At 35.8% G+C, this 21,969-nt stretch overlaps 1 protein-coding gene across 1 annotated transcript in view; it reads right to left on the bottom strand.

Annotated features, from left to right (window-relative positions):
* Positions 1-4,909: 4,909 nt before the first annotated feature.
* LOC135101812 (protein sidekick-like) overlaps positions 4,910-21,969 on the bottom strand; it is a 41,692-nt gene continuing 24,632 nt past the window's right edge. Inside the window, exons 26-39 of the mRNA XM_064006104.1 lie at positions 21,387-21,567; positions 20,715-20,930; positions 18,580-18,805; positions 18,146-18,340; positions 17,731-17,895; positions 16,326-16,695; positions 15,914-16,032; positions 15,288-15,447; positions 14,643-14,663; positions 12,762-12,919; positions 12,373-12,535; positions 8,147-8,173; positions 7,373-7,662; positions 4,910-6,972 (exon numbers count right to left, since the gene is read on the bottom strand). Coding sequence (XP_063862174.1) covers positions 6,727-6,972; positions 7,373-7,662; positions 8,147-8,173; positions 12,373-12,535; positions 12,762-12,919; positions 14,643-14,663; positions 15,288-15,447; positions 15,914-16,032; positions 16,326-16,695; positions 17,731-17,895; positions 18,146-18,340; positions 18,580-18,805; positions 20,715-20,930; positions 21,387-21,567 — 2,537 coding nt within the window. The 3' untranslated portion in view covers positions 4,910-6,726. The remainder of the gene's footprint in view (positions 6,973-7,372; positions 7,663-8,146; positions 8,174-12,372; positions 12,536-12,761; positions 12,920-14,642; positions 14,664-15,287; positions 15,448-15,913; positions 16,033-16,325; positions 16,696-17,730; positions 17,896-18,145; positions 18,341-18,579; positions 18,806-20,714; positions 20,931-21,386; positions 21,568-21,969) is intronic.

Here is a 21,969-nt window from a genome sequence, read left to right as displayed (position 1 = left end):
AAGAAAAAAAAAACGGAAATAAGAGGGAAAAAGAAAGGTTCAGCTGTCAGTGGCCACAGACACTTGGGTTTCAGTGAAGAAAAGGCGAGGTTTAGAAGAAGTGAGGTGATGTTCCAAACTATGGATTGCAGATATTGCGTAAGTAAAAAAAAAAAAAAAAAAAAAAAAAGGAATCAAGACATCAAATTTGAACGACAACCTGGCCTGGGTATATTTATGAAATAAATGAAAAATAAAGATTGCATGCTGAGCTGCTATCTCTCATTCTCATCTCCCCTTTCTTGCTTTTTATTTAAGTTAACAAATAGTTTTGTTGCTTTGTGTGTGTGCTTGAGAGAGAGAGAGAGAGAGAGAGAGAGAGAGAGAGAGAGAGAGAGAGAGAGAGAGAGAGAGAGAGAATGTTTCTTAGGTCAGCCAGAACAAAAGTATGGTTGTTATGGACTGTTAAGTTTGTTCTCATTTTTACTAATATTGTGTAAAATCTTTTCAGACTTTTTTTATCAAGATTTTCCTGAAATTTGTGGGTACATGACCTTGATCCCATATTTACTGAACTGTTGTACAGGTGGACCATCAATACTTTGACATCCTTGCTTTCTAGAGCTGTCCTGAATTAACCATTCTTCTGGACTGAGTGAGGGTTACCTTGACATCTCTAAAGCATCTCCTGATATGTCTATAGAGACTTAAATAGTGTGCACGCTGGCGGCAACAGTGGCAGCTGCAGCCTGTCCTCCTCTCACTAAACTCCCATCACCGTGAGTGGTGAGGCTGGCGGTGGTAGTGGCGTGCTTGCTCTCCTGACATTGGTGTTACCTTTTTCCACGTTAAAGACTTTTCTGTAAATTGTTGCAGCCTGTCTGCATGTTAGGTTTTAAGTTTTCCTTTAGTGTTAGAATATTGTGTGTTAGTGGTGACCTGACAGTATGTGGTCTATATTGTTGCTGCTCTTTTCTCAGTATAGTGTGCATGGACAAAAGGAGTCACAAATGTCAACATGTACAATTATATAACCATCACTAACTGAATTTTACAGATGGTGAACCAACAGCTACAAGGAAATAATTTATATGTACTTAATTTTGACACCTAAAAAACACACAACATACACACAGCAGCTTCACTTCAGACTTAACAAAACTGAGTGAGACCTACATGATGTTGAGGACCATTTTCTGGAATTAAAGCATTATGGTGTACATAAACTAAACTTTTGAGTGGTTTTCCTGATTCAAAGGGGTAGATGTAGGACTGGCCAATGACAAGTGTTGCTGACTACCATTCAGCACAATGCTGCGTGGCATTGAAAGCATTACACAAGATAGGTAAGACACCCTGATGACCTTTATAGGATTACCAGAATTCATCATATAACATGTCACAAAATTCTGAACAAGCAAAGATTTGTGGCAAAGTCGGTCAAAGTCTGCTACATGACTTTGTGCCTGTACATGCCACTCTCAAGGTTTGTAAATTTCTTGGCCTCTAATAACTTTGGTTTCATAACACATTGCCATAACCATTAGATTTAGCACCTTGTGACTTCTTTCTCTTCCCCAACCTACATAAACAAGAAGCTCGAAAGTTAAAGACGGTGGAGAGGATTCAGACTGAGAGACAGATTACAGTTAAATAAGTTATCAAGACAGGGATGCTCCTGGTCAAGACATGCAGTTCTTGTCTCACAAGGAGACTTCTTTGATGGTGGTTTACTTAACTAGAGGTGAAGATAAACCTACTTCTCTTCATGACATCAATCCAGGAAATAACTGAATGCATCCTGTATTAAAAAAAAAGCAAATGCATTAAGAATAGTTTGTATGTATGAAGGAAAAAAGTTATCTATTTTACTTTCTCCTCCACATGTTCTCATCTAATATAAGTGGGTGTTTATCAGATACATAATGTGACACCTGAGACAAATGAACCCACACAGGAATCTAGTTCACTGCAGACTGAAACACAAATAACATTTAGTCTAATAATAATTTTCTACTTACTGACAACTTACTAGACTGTACATGAAGCCTCTACAGACATGTCCAGACAGGCCACAGAAGTCAAGATCTGTGCTGGCAGGCTGCTAGAGGCCAAGCAGCCCAGCAACTGCCATTATATGAAAAAAAAAAAAAAAAAAAAAAAAAAAAAAAAAAAAAAGCTTGCTAGATATGAGCACATTTCAAGTTTTTTGAAATAATAATGGTGATGATGGCAATAAGGAAACTAATGTCACAGTCCCATTTCTTATCAAATTCCATTTATATTTACAATGTGTTAGCATACATCAGCACAGGCAAACATTATTTTAACATTACTTTAGTAGATGAGAAATTCTGCTTTACTTTTTTATGCTTACATGTATTGTGACTGAAGATCTAACAAGTGGATATGTAGCAATGACAAATAAGTTACTTGCCAGCATTAAAACATAAGAATGCTGCCTCAACTCATACATAGACTGCTATCAAAGCATGTTCAAAACATTCCACTGAGGTCCAAAATTAAAGCTCCATTGCTAACACTATAGTGGAAAAAAAAAAAACATGAACATCTATCACATCCATAATAAAGAATGAAAAATGTACATTTGTCTTGAAAGGAAGAATATAATACCATTCACATTAACAGCATTTATAACCAGAGGATAAAATAACAGCATATTCAATTATATGAAGCAGAATACCACTGTATGGAAGGAAAAAAAGTGACCTACAAATAATTACAGCAAAAACAATAATGATATTACAGTGTCATATAACTTTCTAATTAAATTTATAACACCATGTAAGCATCTGAAATCATTTTCAGTCTTATTACAAACTGACTAACGGTAACATATTGAAATCATGAACATGGAGTAAGGATATCCAGTCAATAAAATATTTTGCATTCTATCTATCTATATCTGATTTTTGTTTCTAAGAACTCCCTGCATGGGAATGGCTCTGTTAGAGTTTTACAGGGCAGCAGCCAACTGCCTCAAAAAAGAGCAGCTAGGAAACAGACAACTGTGACCACAGTAAGCCCAGACAACAGAAATTCATGCCATGGTTATATCAACAACAACTGGTGCTCAGTGACTGGTAGAAGTGAGATACCTCAACGTCCCAGTACCAAAAAACAACAATTTTTACACCAGGTGTCACTTTGCACCACAACTACCCATGTCCAGGCCTATCATGAGCAGGATGTTGAGGATCTTCCCATTCCCCAAAAGACAACTCAGAAGGGCCCAAACAGATAGTGGATGTGTGTCAATTAGGAAAGTTATGGGGACATACAAATCCTCAAGAGCTCTGAGAGAGAGAGAGAGAGAGAGAGAGAGAGAGAGAGAGAGAGAGAGAGAGAGAGAGAGAGAGAGAGAGAGAGAGAGAGAGAGAGAGAGAGAGAGAGAGAGAGAGAGAGAGAGAGAGAGAGAGAGAGAGAGAGAGAGAGAGAGAGAGAGAGAGAGAGAGAGAGAGAGAGAGAGAGAGAGAGAGAGAGAGAGAGAGAGAGAGAGAGAGAGAGAGAGAGAGAGAGAGAGACTCCAGTCACACAGCTCTGAGTGCTCCCCATAAGTGGACATATTCAAATTTGAACAAAGCTTGATACCAGTCACTATTTATCCACAGAAATCCAGCTGCTTCTAAGAACCAAATCAAAGCTGTGCCCATTAATCCTTATCTACATTTGTTTCACATAAAATGAAAGATTCATTCTGGTACCTTATATTTTTTAAATTATGGTCAACATTTACTTAACACACTGTCTTGAAGAAGAAGAAAAGAAGAAAAGGAGGAGGAGGAGATGGGGGAGGAGAGGAGGAGGAGGAGGAGGAGGAGGAGGAGGAGGAGGAGGAGGAGGAGGAGGAGGAGGAGGAGGAGGAGGAGGAGGAGGAGGAGGAGGAGGAGGAGGAGGAGGAGGAGGAGGAGGAGGAGAGAGAGAGAGAGAGAGAGAGAGAGAGAGAGAGAGAGAGAGAGAGAGAGAGAGAGAGAGAGAGAGAGAGAGAGAGAGAGAGAGAGAGAGAGAGAGAGAGAGAGAGAGACCCATGAAAATGAGATGTGAGCATTTAAAAATATGCAGTAACATTTAGCAATATTTCTGTTCTGTAAACGTCATCATATGCAGACATTAAAACACAAGATCTAATTACCTACATGCTCACCATTTACCAGATTTCAATGTGTGTGTGTGTGTGTGTGTGTGTGTGTGTTTATATATATATATATATATATATATATATATATATATATATATATATATATATATATATATATATATATATATATATATATATATATATATATATATATATATATATATATATATATATATATATATATATATATATATATATATATATATATATATATATATATATATATATATATATATATATATATATATATATAAACACACTGCTCCCTCCATATTCACATTTTCACCATTCATGGATCTACTCATTTGTGAATCTCCCCTTTGTCCCTTTGTGGCACAGTGGCAGCTATAAAGGCATAAAACAATCTTTGTGGTGTAACTCCAAACATTTACAGTCATCTACAGCTAACACACTTTCAGATCCCAGAGGAGCTGGACATAACACACATACACACATACACACACACACACACACACACACACACACACACACACACACACATTAATATATATAAATATATATATATATATATATATATATATATATATATATATATATATATATATATATATATATATATATATATATATATATATATATATATATATATATATATATATATATAAAGAGAATAGAGAGAAAAGGAATAAAAGGGAGAGATTAAGATGGGGGAGGCAGATGAATAGAGAATTTGTAAATTGTTTTCACTGTGTGCGCAATTACCTGCATGACTGAAGCAAGCTCATAATGTCCAGTTTTAAAATGTGTGTGTGTGTGTGTGTGTGTGTGTGTGTGTGTGTGTGTGTGTGTGTGTGTGTGTGTGTGTGTGTGTGTGTGTGTGTGTGTGTGTGTGTGTGTGTGTGTGTGAGAGAGAGAGAGAGAGAGAGAGAGAGAGAGAGAGAGAGAGAGAGAGAGAGAGAGAGAGAGAGAGAGAGAGAGAGAGAGAGAGAGAGAGAGAGAGAGAGAGAGAGAGAGAGAGAGAGAGAGAGAGAGAGAGAGAGAGAGAGAGAGAGAGAGAGAATATAAATCTATATAAGAGAGGAAGCATCAGATATGTAGCTAAGCACTTCAGACTGGCATCTCTGCCAAGCAAAATTCAACAATGATAACTGTTATATTTCCACAAAAGTCAAAGTATTAATTACATTTTCATTTAACCATTTTGAAAATAAATATGTAACTGTATAATGAATCACTTTCAAGTCATCATCTCACCACCTGGTTGTTGGTGATTGTCTACCACAACTTCAGGGACAGTGGTGACCAGACAGTAGTGAACTAATATCTTAATGACAAGTTGTATCATGTATACTGCAATACAGTTGACACAACAGCTGATAACAGATTCTTGGTTGGTTACTATCTATGATATTTCATGATGGTTTCAAGTCCCAGAAATGTTTTACTAGCTACAATTCATGCATACAATTGTTCCTACTGGATTTTAATGAGTGGAGTCAATTTTTCATGGAGCTGCACCAATCATTTGAGGAAATCTGCTATTTCCAAGGTCTGTGATCACCTAACCACTGCAAATACTGAGGAAGCAGTGTACACACACACACACACACACACACACACAATATATATATATATATATATATATATATATATATATATATATATATATATATATATATATATATATATATATATATATATATATATATATATATATATATATATATATATATATATATATATATATATATATATATATATATATATATATTCTTAAGACTTCCAGACAAATGTACATATAAAAATACAAGACAACAGCAGCACAAGAGCCTAGTCATTGGTAACTATGCCATTAAGTTTTCCATTAAAAAATCCCATACTTCTAATGAAGAATAGAAAACATTTTCTAGATAGTGGAGACAGTCATTGCAAACACATTATGTAAATTGGCTGTGATGCACAAATCTTCCTCACATAATGAAATTGTTACTATTTTTCTTCAACACAATAATTCAGCACATGAATATTTCTTTAGAATACTGCAGACTTCATTCAAGGTAGTAAGTATAGCTTCAGTACTTTGGTATAAAACTACCATACAGAGATGTGAAAATAATGGAATAAATAAAAATGGTTAAATGCAAATATAAAAGTAGAAAATACTGTAAAACTAAACAAACTTTATGATTGTTTACATCTTGTACTTTCAAATGAAGCTAAAGTAAGAATGATAAAACTATCTACATGAAAAATAATGATTCTGAATGATATTGATGATAGCAAAATTTTATTTCCATTTAGTTAAATTTTTTTTCCAGGTCTTACCAAAAAGAAAAGTGATTTGTGTGAGTTTTAAAATGTACTAGATGAAGATGATATCTAAAAAAGTACTACTACAAATATATACAGTAATGCTATAGATATCACAGACAATGAGGACAAGTGTCCATTTGACACAAGTTTGTTCAATATGGCATGAGGTGTTTAAGTATGGCAGTAACCAATCTGTTTTCTTTGTTTCACCTGTGTCAAGTCTCACTAAGTCAGATCTCCATGAGATCCAGTATCACATAAAAATCAACTTACTATATGTCTTTTCTCATTAAGTATCTATTTTAATAGTGTGACTATACAAAGGATGAGAATCCTGGTAAAGGTGCCCGGGATCCAGCCATGTTATTCATGATTATCTGTCCTCCATTGAGGCTCATTACTGCACTTCCCTCTGCTTCAGAGTCTGTGTAGCTGGAGTAATTACGGACTGGCTTCTGCCTTCGCCAGGACTGCCGCAATGTGTCATTCACGTTGGCGTAATGGTTCACAAAAGAGTGTGGCTCTGAAGGATGACTCTCATTCTCACTCTCAGATTCTTGCTGTAAAAGAAAAACATTGTAAGCATCCTGAGATAAGTCAGTTCACTACTTAATATGAAAAATATGAATATAGTACATCTACATTACTAAGAATGCTTTGTCTGTCTACCTGTCACATTTTTTCCACAACAAAGTGCTAAAATGCATCATTCCCCTCTCACAGGAGGAGGCTGTAAGGTTTGGATAGAGCATCTAAAATACCTATTGGAAGTGTTAGACATTTTACTACCCTTTTGTTTGATTGGAAATTTGTTTCAATCATGGAGAGGGTGAGAGATGCCACTCTAAAAAAAAGTTATATGATAATGTTTGAAAAGGTACTGCCCAACACGGAACATAAGGGTTAGTTACATCGTCATGTATATAAACATGGTATGTTATAAAAAAAATCTAAACTTACCTCGGAAGCTGTTGATGATAAATCTGTTGGTTTCTCTGTTAGTTCACTTGAGTCATCTGGATTTTCATCATAACCCTTAACAGTATCATCATCTGAGTAAGTGACAGAAGCAGGAGCTGGTCTTGGAGGGGACTTGGCATTCACGACAGCCGTGGCCCCCACCACTGACCTCCTGCCTAAGGTACTTCTCTTACTCATGGTGCCTCGCCGAGACTGTCTCATTTCAAATGTTGAGAAGGCTGTCTCATCTGTGTTGAGGGATTCCTCCATTGTCTTGTTAGCAGCTTCTTCTATCAACGAAAGTAACAGATTAAAGTATTGCACCTATTTTTCTTCAAGTTCAGCTGTGAGGTTTTATTTGTCTTTGAACTCATTAATTCAACAATGAAAATAAATACTGAAGTGGTAAATAATAGTAGTAAAAGAAAAGACAGAATGCCAAGGCACAGATTAGCAAGCAACTCTGCAAATTTCAGGAAAATATCAATAATATACAGTTAAAACCTGCAATAATAATATAGCTTTTCAATGCAAATAAAGGAATTTTCAGTGATGTATAGGTAGTGCTTGAAGGGTCATTGAGGTGGTAGTGATCACGTGAAGCAGGTGAAAGACAAAGCTGAGTTGATAGGGATCACACAGAACATGAGGAACAACAAGTATATGCATGGTTAAAGGTGGAGCAAGATCAAAGGACTGAACCATAAAAAACACACGTGCAGTTTGCATGGCAGTCTGTGCTTCAACATGGAACTGAACTGATTAAAAACTTACGTGCTGACAACAAATCCTCTACAATACCTGGGAATGAGATGGTGTGCTTTAATATTCATGCAAAAACAAAATATAACTTGTGTTGACCTGAACCATGTCAATGTGCTGAGGCAAATTTACAACTAATTGCATTAATTTTGTGTTGACTAAATTGTAATTTGCATTAAAGCATAAATAAGGCAGACAAAAAATGTTAAACTTTATCTATGAGGAAACCATTATTTAAAGAAATGTGAAGTACTAATACATTAAAAGAAAATGCTTACTACAACAAAATACCATGCATACACACAACACCAACAACACCAAGGTCACACTGAAAAAGAAATCTATCAGAAGAAGAATGCAGAACAGCACTGCAGTTTTCCCTCAACCAAAGGCATCCAACTTCCTGATATAATCAAGATTATGCACACTAATATGCTATAAACTTTTGTTCCTTACAATTTCACTACAGTCGTTATAAACACTTGCTGTACTGAACCAGATGGAGAACAAAATTTTTTTAGATGACTATTAAAAAAATAAATAAAGAAAGAAATAAAATAAATAAAGAAATAAAGAAAGAAAGAAAAATAAATAAATAAATAAAAAATCTGTCAGGTTGAAAAGTGAATTTAGATATTAAGCTAATAAACAAAAAACATAAATGAATTTTACTGTTTGAATCATATCTGAAATACATTTCAAAATTATCTATGAAAATTCATCCACAAAACTGCAGTAATTAATAAATGTATATCCCTGTATTGCAAGTTTCAAGCATCTTCTATAAGTCCTTTTGTACAGTCAGCTACATAATTAGCAATTTGTACTGAAGTATGTTTAAGCTTCAGTCATCATCAATATCCATATTTACGGAATTCATGTTAAGCTTACAGTTATTGCTATCATTTCTATCACAAGGGTGTTGGTTATGATTAACACATACAAGCTAATTACATTTTGTTTTGATCATGAATCCAGGCTCAAATTAATGGAAATTAATTACTTCTCCAAGTTAAGATATTATTCATGTTACAATCATATCATACCTCTTATTTTATCATCACACTTGTATCATTTCCTTCAATATTATCTTTTATAAACACTATAATCTTACAGTGTTGCATTCCTGTGCAACAATGTTAATGGCAACAAACAATATTTTGTTATTTGAATCACAAGTTTGTTTTATGAGAGAATATCAAATAAAGGATCTACAGTCAACATTGAGTGATATTATTATAATGATAATCCACTAAGAACTGTATTCTAATGTTAAATATTGTGCTAAAAGAAAAGGCAACAGATTTGTATAATTTATGTAGTTATGATGAGATTCATTTGTTACCTAAGTTTGAAAAATTACTTAACACAGTGCACTGCAACCCAGCCATTCACTGCAAAACAGCACCATAACATGACCCCATTGTTGCAGTGCCTCAATCATTCAATCAATTATCAAGGAACTGCAGTCATATAATAATGTTTATTTGAACACTATTTGCAGGCCCAATTTACTGGCAAAATATAGCAGCCACAACATAATATGATGAAGATGCACTAATAACATGCAGTGCAAAAACTGTGCTGATATGTTTTCCATGCAGTTTGTATGGTGGTGAGCATAGAGAAGAGAAAAAAAAAAAATGTAGAGGATATGAATATTGTAAGACTATCATATTTTACTAGTGTACTGCTTTGTTACCTCAGAATTTGTCATATTAATAACATCTATATAATTTATTTGAATTCTCTTTTAGGTAGACGAGATTAAAGGGAGTGTAAATTTGTGCATTATTCAGTTTCTGCTGAAGTCTTTCTATTATTCTAAGTAATTCTTTCTTTTGAGTGGCAAGATATCCAAGGAGGTTTCCAGAAGATGGCTTGTTGTTTGCAACATTTCACTCCAGCCTAGGGACCATCTTCAGACAGAATATGGCTCAGTGTGTCTGTGTCTCCTAATATATACGGGTGCTGGCTCATGATTGGTCAGTGTTGTGAGCCGCAGAGGGCAACCCAATCTGCTTCCTCATAGGTTGGGAGACAGTGTGGTGTTTTCTCATAGCCTCCTTTTCAAACTTGGTAAGATTTGCAGATCTTGAGCTTTTATGTTGAGGGATGGTTCTAAATTTGGTATGTATAATGCTTATTGGAATTAGATATGAATTAAGAGGATCTGTCTTGAAAGGCAACTTTTTTGCACTAATGTGTACATTTGTGATCTTAGCAGTTGATCCTGAAATGACAGAAGTTACTGGAGTAGTGTATATAAAATCCAACTAATGAAGTGGGATTTTACAAAAATGGCATGAAAAATTATTCAAATGAAATGATCAAAATATTTTTTTCTCCTGAACCTCTTTGCTCTTCATTATACCAACCACATATAAAATTTTCTTACATTTTATTGCCACTCACTTTTCCATCAAGTGCTCTCTGAAATATGCCATTCAATACCCAAGCATTCTGTGAGTGTATTTAGTGCCTGGTTCTCATTCACAATAAATGGTAATTGTCATTTGGTCAAAGCTAGTAATTTAACTTCCTTGTAATGCTTGCTCATAACTAGTAGTCAAAGCCAGGCTTCATGGAGCTACTTGATCCTTGACCTTCCATAGCCAGGCCCTGAACAATTTCTCAACTGTTGACTAAGACCACTATATTGTTTAGTACCAAAAATATAAGCAATACCTACAAGCTTTTCACCATCTTGGGTGCTCAGCACTCTGTGACTCTATGCTTCCTTAGTGCCATCTTTTTTTCCTTTTCTTGGTCTTCTAAAAATTTTTAAACTACAATATAGTTATTCTAACTAGAATTTCCTTGCTTATGCACACACACACACACACACACACACACACACACACACACACACACACACACACACACACACACACACGCTTACTGTCCTTTTATTCAAGGGTAATTGATATTGTGCAGGAGAGAGATGGATGGGTGGATGATGTCTATTTAGACTTGAAGAAAGCATTTGACAAAGTACCATGCCAAAGATTGCTAAGGAAGATAAAAAATTATGGAAAAATTGGAGGAAGACTGCTGGAATGGATGGAGGATTATCTGGATGATAGAGAGATGAGAACAGTAATACAAGACCAAAATTCATCTTGGCTGAAAGTAACAAGTGGTGTCCCACAGGAGTCTGTGTTGGGACTGATAATGTTTGTAATATATGTGAATGACATAAATGAAGAAATAGACAGTTATATGAACTTATTTGCAGATGATGCTAAGCTGATGAGAAGGGTAGAAAATGTAAATGACTGTATGGTACTGCAAGATGATTTAAATAAGATAAATAGATGGAGTAAATCTTGGCAAATGGAATTAAATTTAAGTAAATGTAAAGTAATAGAATTTGGTAAGAGTAAGAAAAGAATACAATATCATTATGAGATGGATGGTGTGAAGTTATAAAAATCAAAAGAGGAAATGGATTTGGGAGTAACAGTTACTGAAAATTTGACTCCAGACAGACACATTGATAAAATTACTGAAGAGATGATGAATTTGTTAAAAAGAATAAGAATGGCATTCTCATATTCAGATGGAGGAATGATAATAAAGTTGTTAATTTCCAAGATAAGACCAAGATTGGAATATGCAGCAGTGGTGTGGTCTCCTCATCTATCACTAGATAGATATAGAGACAGGATACTATTGAGATTACTCCCCTCCCGTAAACCACAACTAGGTAAATACACAAACACACACACACACACACACACACACACACATATATATATATATATATATATATATATATATATATATATATATATATATATATATATATATATATATATATATATATATATATATATATATATATATATATATATATATATATATATATAAGCAAGAAAATTTTATTTACAATAACTGTATATTGTAATTCAAAACTTTTACTGAATGCAGGCACATATTGTGGAAAGTGTAAGTGAAGTCTTATGTCAGCAGCTCCTTTCAATCATTATAGTGGTGTGCTGCTTCTCATGATAACTGCCATGTTTCTTGTAAGCTAAATTCTTTGTATTGTTATTGTGCTGCAATTGTGTATTTTCTATGTGTCAGGCCCATTTTTAGCCTGAGATATTGCAAGAACCTAACAAGAAAACAAAAATGAAGTATACAATCAAAGAATCTATAAGAACCATAACAGAGACTAAAAAGCAGTAGAAGTCAAATACAGTCATGCACAGTCATAAAGATTAGAACCTTACGTTTGTATTTGTAGGTTTTGCTTTTGACACACAGTGCTGCAATGACAATAATGATGAGGACAATTGACACAGCAGCCAGTGTGACCATGAACCACGTCTGATGATAGAATGGCCGCTGCTGCAAATAGCCGTACTCCAGAAAGCGTTTTGAAGGAGTCACAATCTGGAAGCAATGAATGCATTATCAGTACAGAACCTTACTCTAAAATTTATAAGCATGTACAGTATATGTGCATTAAACCTTTCCAATGAAAATAAGTTCTTATCAGTATTGATAAAATATATAATTGTGTTTCAATGACAAAACAAAATTGCTGCACTGATCAGTATGTTTTTACCAACAAAATTAACTCTATGCTTCCAGTAAAAATCACTTAAAAATAATTTACCTTTTCATTAGCAACTGCTGGGTATGATATACCATATTCATTGTAGGTAATGAGACGAAACTCATACTGAGTGGAAGGCAGGAGGTTCTGGTAGGAGACAGTGTACTCTTCTACTTCTCCTGTTTCAGTCTTCATTAGTACTGACCATTTGTCAGAATCTGCAGACAACAGTTCATCCAAATATTATAAGCTCATTTTTTTTTCTTTTTTTTAGTTTTTCATAAAATATGTAATATTATGGACTTTGAAACAAACTGCCTTAAACAAAGTAACAACTTCAATATTCATGTCTTTAATCATATGAAATGAAGCTGAATATAGTAGTCATACAAATAAGAAAAGCTGAGACTGGTATTAGTAAAACATACTGTACATAACAACTCAGCGGAAGAAAATGGCTCAAAGATTTACTGAGAAAAGATAAAAGATTATTGTATGCAAGAAAATCATGAAGCAAATACATTAAACATTATTTTTCAACAAAGAAAACAATTAGTAAATAAGCGCTTGTCAAGTCGCGTGGCATTGCTGTATGCGGGATTTTACTGAATCTTATTTCCAGGAAAATCTCTGCCAGCACAGGAAAATAAGAAGTTACACTGAGGCTGAAAAGATCTCCTTGGCAAACTTTTATATTCATAAACTAAATATACAAATGATTGATACAATACAGTTACTACAATGTACTGTACTTGTATATGCAACAACCAAATAAGATTTTTTTTCTTTTTTTCTTAAAGGTCTTCCAAAACAAGCAATAAAGTTCTAGCCATCATATCTCTCCATTTTGTTCACTGTAAAACTGTCCAGAGCTTAGTGTCAGAGCCTAGTTAGGACTGATTACCAGAAGTCCACTTCAAGCTAAAATTTGTGTTGTCAAAATTACTGTATAAAAGCTGTAATCAATCCATGAGTACTAAGCATATTTCTAGTTGTGCTTTTGTCAGTTGTTCTGATTTTTTTTTCTAGTGAGAATTTGTCCATGCCAGGAGTAAACTTAGCAAAACTATTTTTATACTGTTCACTTTGTCACCATTCACATACAGTCTGGTACTGGCATGGTGGCAGGAACTAAAGATTTTACATCTTCAGATAACACAACCATAACCTGTCATCAGATTACCACATGCACTCAAGGTATTCTACTGGATTACAGTCAATAATGGTTCTGGCTGAATGATATTTACAACTGTTAAGAAAATTAATTCCTTGTATCATCTTTTTCTTATACATTGAATGCTTCATAATATTTAATTATTTCTACTAATAAAAGTATATGAATAAATATTATATATAAGGGATGGTTACCAATGCACACATATGTGCAAACCCATTTGTACAGTGACAAGGACTTCTGTCAGTATGTACATATTTATTTTTTGGCCAAGTAAATGAAAGCTACAACCTGAAAATGGACACACTAAATAGTCTTCCCCAGGGAAGTACAAACTTGAATCCTAGACCTCTCAGGTGAGCCAGTCATGCTAACTGGCCTGTAGCCAAGATCAGCTTTGTGAAGTGAGTGAGATGTGCCTCCATTATGTAAGCCAGCATCCATGGTTGGAAGGAATTTCCATGGTAAAGGCTTTCCAGTAATATTTCCACAAGGAAATTATTATGTTTGATAAAAGCTTTCTCTGTACATATTTCTATGAGGCAGACACATTAATTTTTTTAAATATTTATACTAGTGTTCAGACAGAAAAAAACATCTTGAAAAGTTATGCTTTAGTTGAAGAGGAATATTTATGTCATAATTAACCATTGTTGGATAAGCATAGAAAATCAAAATATCAAACACTGAAATATTAGAAAAGCCATGCAGCTGAAGCACCATCATCAAGCAAGCACCAAGCACTGCTTCACTCCTCCTATACTTACACATCTGCCATTCAAAGCTGGCTGCTCTCGGCAGGCGAGGAGGGTAATTTTACAAAAGAAAGATAAACTTAGAAAACCACCACCAAATACAGCCGTTATAAACTTACTTATAATGCAAGATTTAAAGAGTTGCCTCAAGGCACATCAACTGGTTTTTATGATTTACATGAACAAAAAGTCTACAAAGTCTCAAAATACATTATTGTCAACAAAAATGTATTGCCATAATTACCTGGTATAAAAATATAAAGAGCAAATGTATGTACACATATAAACATAAAATTCATGTTTCATGAAAGTTTAATTAATGCAGCTGCAAAGAAATTAATGATTACAAAGCAAAGAAAATCAAATGGATGTAGTATAAATGATGATAAGAAAAAACTAATCATAGATACCACTACTTAAAACAAAAAACTCTCAAAAGAAGCTTCAAGAGGTAAATGATGAATAACATGTTGCAGAAAAGTGCAGTACAATGGTTTACACCAGGCATTAATGTACTCATGCTTGTGATGTGAAGCAAATGAACATTAATGTGCATTGCATTATAATTTTTTGAATATTTAGCACAGAGAGAGTAAGCTCCAATAATCCTCACAGCCCCCAGTTGGCTACTGAAATTTTAATACTATAAATTCTTACCAATTTTTCTTTCTTCAATGTAATAACCTAAAATTGGTCCTTTTCCTGAGTGGCTATTACGCCAATGAAGGGTGACACTGGACACTGTCTTGGTGAGGCTCAGGTCCTTAGGGCGTGCAGGTGAGCCCTCTTGAGGCCCAGTGGTTACATTGGCCTTCACCTGTGGACAAAGTATATCATAAATGGTAAAGAGAATCTTGTACTTCATAATGTTCAAAGTTTTGTATGGACAGTCTTGCTATACATTTTTTCTTTTACTTATTATTTTATAATACGTTGGCACAGTTATTTCAAAAGCCAACACAAAATTTTGGTAGATTTGAGCTGTAATTCTTATACATGACTGAAGCATCTCTCAATTTCAATGAATAAATAATGAAAACTACAGGATGACCCCTGTGAAGTAGTACAACAGAGTAATGAAAAGGAGAGAGAGAGAGAGAGAGAGAGAGAGAGAGAGAGAGAGAGAGAGAGAGAGAGAGAGAGAGAGAGAGAGAGAGAGAGAGAGAGAGAGAGAGAGAGAGAGAGAGAGAGAGAGAGAGAGAGAGAGAGAGAGAGAGAGAGAGAGATAATCAAAGAAAAAAAGTGTAGTATATTGTATTTGTGAGTTTCCCAGGCAGGCTTACCTCTGGACCATAACCAATAGTTTGGGCTCGAACGCTGAATTTGTAAGTTACTTCTTCCTCCAGAGATGTTACAAGTAAATATGGTGTTGTCACCTTTTGCTTCACCTGCTTGCTGAAATCTGAATGCATAGAAATATGATGTAAAAAAAATCTATATATAACTGTCTTAGCAATCAAACACAAAGGTCATAGCAACATGGAAGCATGTGCCTTTGCTTCCTACTGCCCAGTCTCTCAGAAACAGCTGCATGTCATTTAATTCCCACCATGGTTCAGCATTACCTAATAAACAGAGCTCCTATTGATATAAATCTTTTCTTTTCCTTTCTGACTTAATTCCTCAAATGAAAGAGACCACAATATATGACAATGTCCTGGAGAAGTAAAGAAGGCAGTGGAAGATCATACTTACTTTCATCAGGCTGGGCTGTTTCATAGGTGACTAGATATCCCTGTATTACTCCATTGGGTCTTGGTGGCTCATTCCATATCACTTTGAGGCTGTTCATAGTGATATCTGAAAATTTCAGCTTGGCAACTGGCCCGGGAAGATCCTCACGGGTCCGTACATACACTGGCTGTGATTTGGGCCCATCACCGGCAGGGTTGAAGCACAACATGGTGATGACATATTTTGTGTACATGTCGAGGTAAGGGAGTTCATAACTGGTGGTTGCAGCTCCAACAACTTCTATCTCATCAGATCCTTCTGGGTCTTTGTCACTTCTATAGAATATTTTGTATCCAAGTAATTCACCATTTTTGTCTTCTTCTTCTGGGGACTGAAAAAATGTAGACCAATTTTTAGAAAGATATAAAAGTAATAAACATCTAGACAGATTTATCTATGTAATTTGATCTGTTCTTGAAAACTCCCCTTTCCCAGATGGTCATTTATTCCTGTCTATACACTCCCTTCTTGTAGATTCTAAATCCTCTCAATCTCCTCTCATCTCTTTCACATATTCTGCCACTGTCTTCCCTTCTCATTGGAGGTCATCCTTTTTGTGACAGCTGCATCCACCATATGTACAGGTATAAACCTCTTAAATATCTCATTTTTTTTTTTTCATCAACTGACTTAGGAAGCTGAATTTGAGTCTCTCAGCTTTTTCAAACTGCATTCCTTCATTCTTATTTGATATTACAAATCTGTTATAAGCTCTTTTATTTCTTTCACCCTTTGCCTGCCACAAGCACGTCCTAAGTAACCCATTTCAAGTGGCTGGAATAAAATTCTATAAATAGATGCATCCATCAATACACCAGGCTGATATGCTCCTTGAAGAAGGATATTCAAAACAAAGTGTTGAATACATTCACACAATTACACTTGCAAGCATCCCCTCACACTTTGATCTCTAAGTCTTTCATGGAAAAAGAGTACATGGCTCAAGAATCAGGTGTGCCACATACCTGCCTCACATTACAGCTGGTCTATCCTTGCTGCAATATGACAGCCTGAAATCTTTCCCATATATTTCCATGCTAAAATGACAAGTAACACCAATAAGAAGCTTTCCTTTAAAAGATTCAGGAAAGGTGTCCAATGTCTGCTTGGACATCACTGATCTAAAACTGTCTTTCTATTGGTGAAAGCATTGCATTAATCCATAGTAAAGCTATCACTCAGGGGGTAAATTGTTTTCAGAAGTAAAGTGTTATGAAGGCTGTAGGTCACTGATCTACATGTGCCATAATAAGTGTCAAAATGTGAGTAATAAATGAACAGCAACATTTCCACTTTCTTTACTGTTCACTGAAATTGATTAAACCTGTAAACATCTTACATGGTAGTGTGATCAAATATTCCATACCTCCCATGAGAGTTTTATTTCAGTGGAAGAAAGTGCCTCAGCTACAATGTTCTTGGGGTTGCCAGTGGGTACAGCTTCTCCCACATACACTGTTATAGGAGCAGAAGGGGGTGACTCTCCCTGGGCATTAAAAGCCACCACCAACACCTCATAGTTTTTATCCACCTGGAAAGGTAAAACAAGAATATAATGCCTGTGCCACTGAAAATTTATATGGAATATTGTAATATTTATATTTATCAATTTTTAGTAAAATATAAAAAAATATTGAATTTTGGTGATTCTGCAATCTCAACACAAAAGAATATCACATATGAATATGTCTAATAATCACAGAAAATTTTTATCAAACGCTTTCTTGTCCACAAAATAATGAGGTCTAATATGAAAGCAGGAAAGAGTAAGAAAGTAGTACCTGAAGATCCTCCAGTACAATATCTCTAGATAAGGTATCTCTTAGCTCTTTTTGCTGTAAACTAAAGGCAGTCGGGATGTCTGCCATCTGGCGGTACTTTATTCTGTAGCCTCCTGTTTGGGCATCCCCACTCCATGAGTCTGGGAAAAGAGGTGTCCATTCCACTCGGACACTTTTTGTTGTGATGGGAATAACCTGAAAAAAGATAAAGTTATTACTTAAGACTTATCAACCTGGTAGGTCATTTACAGCCATTAAAGCAGAATACATCAGTCTGTATCACCATACAATACATATACCTCTTAATACATGAAACCCAATACTGCATTATGAGCAATGAAATACAGTACATATTATCAATAAAGTATGCAGAGAAAGGCTGTTATGCTGAAATAGTTACTTGTCCATCATTATGAGAAATAAAAAATTCTTACTTTTATGTCAGTAGGAGGTTCAATGGGAGCAGCAGGTAACGTTCGGACGTCCTCACTGCTCTCACTCCAACCGCTTGCTCCAATGTCATTTGTAGCCTGGAGTCGGAATTTGTATGATGTGAAAGGCTTGAGATTCCTTGCTAAATAACTGTTCCCTGAGTAATTTATCTTTTCCTGAATGGTCTGCCATCCATTTTTACCCTCAGTATACTGCACTGTATAGTATCTGAAATTGTAACAAAGTATGGTTAGCATTTGTCAAAGAGATTTCACAACGTATGTAAATCTTCCTATGATCCACAGCTTCCCACATTTTTTACACTTCAGCCTTCCTTTATCATTCCATTTTTGTCTACATCTAAAAGATCATCATCATCTTAATACCTACACAACCTCTTCCCTTTCTAAAACCTTCCTGTTCCTCTTAGATGGCATTTTCTGTTCCTTCCCCTACCACACTAAGCAAACTGATACCTGTATAGTTAGAGCATTCCCATCTATCGTCTTTTCCTTTATACAAGGGAACTACACATGCATTTGTCAAGTCTTCTGGCACCTTGCCATCAATTAAGCACAACATCAGTAACCTTACCAACTACAGTATGATGCTCTTCCCACCACTCCTCAAGCTCTCTACAGCACATCTATCCAGGCCTGTAGCTTTCCCTTTCCTCATTTCCCTCACAGCCTCTTTCTCATAATTGGTGCACTGTTTAACTCTTCTAATGCAATGACAGTTTCCTCCACCAACTGTAGTAGTCACTGCTCCATCCTCCTCCTCTACACTCAACAATCCTTCAAAATATTCAGCTTATCTTTTGCAGACTGCACCCTTCTCACTTAGCACCATCCCACCACCTATCTTCATTGTCTCTTCATTCCCAGATGTTTCTTTCCTCTGTCTCTTTACTTCTTTTCAGAACATTTTTGTTATTTACCTGAAAGCTTCCTGTCAACTTACTACCCCACCTCTCATCTGCCCTCATCTTTGTATCATGCTTGGTTCCTCTTCTCTCTGTATTTGTTGCATGACTCCTGATCCTTCTTTTGCTGCCAGATTTCAAGCATATCTACATCTTTAAAACAAATAAATAAAATATTTCAAGAAAGAAGCATCTTGTGGGACATTAACCCCTTCGTTACCGATGAAGTACCATAGTACTTCATGTGAATTTTCGGCTGCCGAACCGATGAAGTACGTGCGTACTTCATCGCTTATTAATGATAACCAGGGCTCCATATTTCTCGGTTTGTATGGTTTTAATTTACAACAGTGACAAATTGACTAATTGGCACCTTGTGTTTCAAGGACGTTGGCCGGTGGTGGCGGGGGTGGTGATGTGAATTGCCGCCACCCCTCAGTGTGATTTGACAGTGACACGTGTTGTGTCATGGCGTCTTTGTTTTCCTCCAGCAGTGATTCTGAGAGTTATACCATTCTTGATGATGACTTGCAAGGATCAGACGATATTCCAACACAATCAGAAGGCCTCGCAAGTGATTCAGATGATGACTATTTGGTAGAAAATGACAGTGAGGCGAGTAGTGATGACCAATATGATAGTGATGGTGACGATGAGGATACACCAGCCAGCCCCACACCTCACACCTTCACACTCATGGCTGATCCTTTTTCTGATCATCGTCCTGGCACTATTCCTGCCATAATAAAAGATTTTTCAGGTGTTCATCCTGATATCCCACGGGGTAACATTAGTGCTCTGGACTGCTTCCAGCTATTCAAGTCAGACGAGGTGGTAGAATCGCTGTGTTTGTGGACGAATGTCCGTGCAGCCAAGTTTTTCGTTGACAACCCAACGATAAGTTCCAAGAAATTTATGGGAAAGAAGTGTTCAATGCATTTCTTTATGTTGAAATACTTACCATCTTGTGTCAGCTTGTTTTCATAGGAAATCATGTATAACAACTTCCGATTTGAAAAAGTATACACCCCATGAGCCAAATCTATCAAAAGACATGAAAAATAATACTTAGATGATTAAATATGGGCATAGAAATGAACATTAACTACCTACACGAAATTATGAGAAGCGCTCGAAAAACTCGGTCTGGGGGAAGGGGTTGGTACGCGTTGGGATCATGGAGTCGGTAACGAAGGGGTTAAACATATTTACCTTATAGGGGCAAATCCATCTCTTCCAGGGTTCCAGGAAAAGGTAATTGAAGTGGAGGTTATCTGTGAGTGTGAGATGGAGGGTCGGGAAGGAGGTGCTGGAAGCTCCCTGTTGTTGGTGGTGTATACCGGGGCTTGCACTGACTGTCCATAGCCCAGCCGTGTGCGGGCACTGACCAAGAACATGTAGTTGCTCTCAGGTTTCAATTCTACAGCTCTGGAGGGAGAACAACTTCATAGCAACTTCATAGAAGAATGCATGGTGTACTATACACCCTCCATTACGTACCTATATAATATTTTACTTCAGTGGAATAAGAGACTTATGAGTTTATCAGTAAAGAAATCTTAATAGAAATCATGACTTTTATACTTTTGTTTCCTTTCCTTAAGAAAGAGTGTGGAGAGAGGAGTAGTGGAATGGAAAGATGTGTTAAGAGACTGTGGAGGCAGCTAAACGACCAAATTTGTGTTTACTTGTGTGTGTGTGTGTGTGTGTGTGTGTGTGTGTGTGTGTGTGTGTGTGTGTGTGTGTGTGTGTGTGTGTGTGTGTGTGTGTGTGTGTGTGTGTTTGTTTCTAATCGAGCCAATAGATATCCCTGGATTTTTAATGACCTACACAAATGTTAAGAGATGACTGCATACTGTAGAATTTAGTTTCTTGTAAACTTACTTAAATGTGCGTTCTGTCGGAGGAAACTCGTGGGTGTTGTTAACATCTGTGCTGTCAGCAAGGTGGTACACTATGGAGTATGCAGTTATTTCTCCATTGGGTTCTTCAGGAACATCCCAAATAATACGTGCATAGGTGAAGGACACATCAGGAAAAGATATTGCTGATGGAGGGCCAGGAACTGAGGAAAAAATACACAGGATGAGTTCCTCAAGCAAAAACACTTAATTCAATTGAAGAGAATGAGAATATTACTGACAACAATATGAGTAACTATAATCTTATTTGATCATGAGAAGAAATGAGTATCTTAGTATGGGGAATTATAATTTAAATTCTTTTCTCAGGGAGACATACAAGTTAAGAATTTTTTATCCAAACTATTCTTAACCAGAACTGTTCCAAACTTTGGAACAAACACACACACACACACACACACACACACACACACACACACACACACACACACACACACCTACTTATGATAAGGTTATAGTCTCAAAAAAAAAAAATAAATAAAAATAAATAAATAAATAAAAATAAATAAATAAAATAAATAAATAAATAAATAAATAAATAAATA

Source organism: Scylla paramamosain, chromosome 7, assembly GCF_035594125.1.
Source record: "Scylla paramamosain isolate STU-SP2022 chromosome 7, ASM3559412v1, whole genome shotgun sequence".
Lineage (NCBI taxonomy): Eukaryota > Metazoa > Arthropoda > Malacostraca > Decapoda > Portunidae > Scylla > Scylla paramamosain.
The sequence above is the reverse complement of the archived record's forward strand: the minus strand, read 5'-3'. Positions and strand labels throughout refer to the sequence as shown.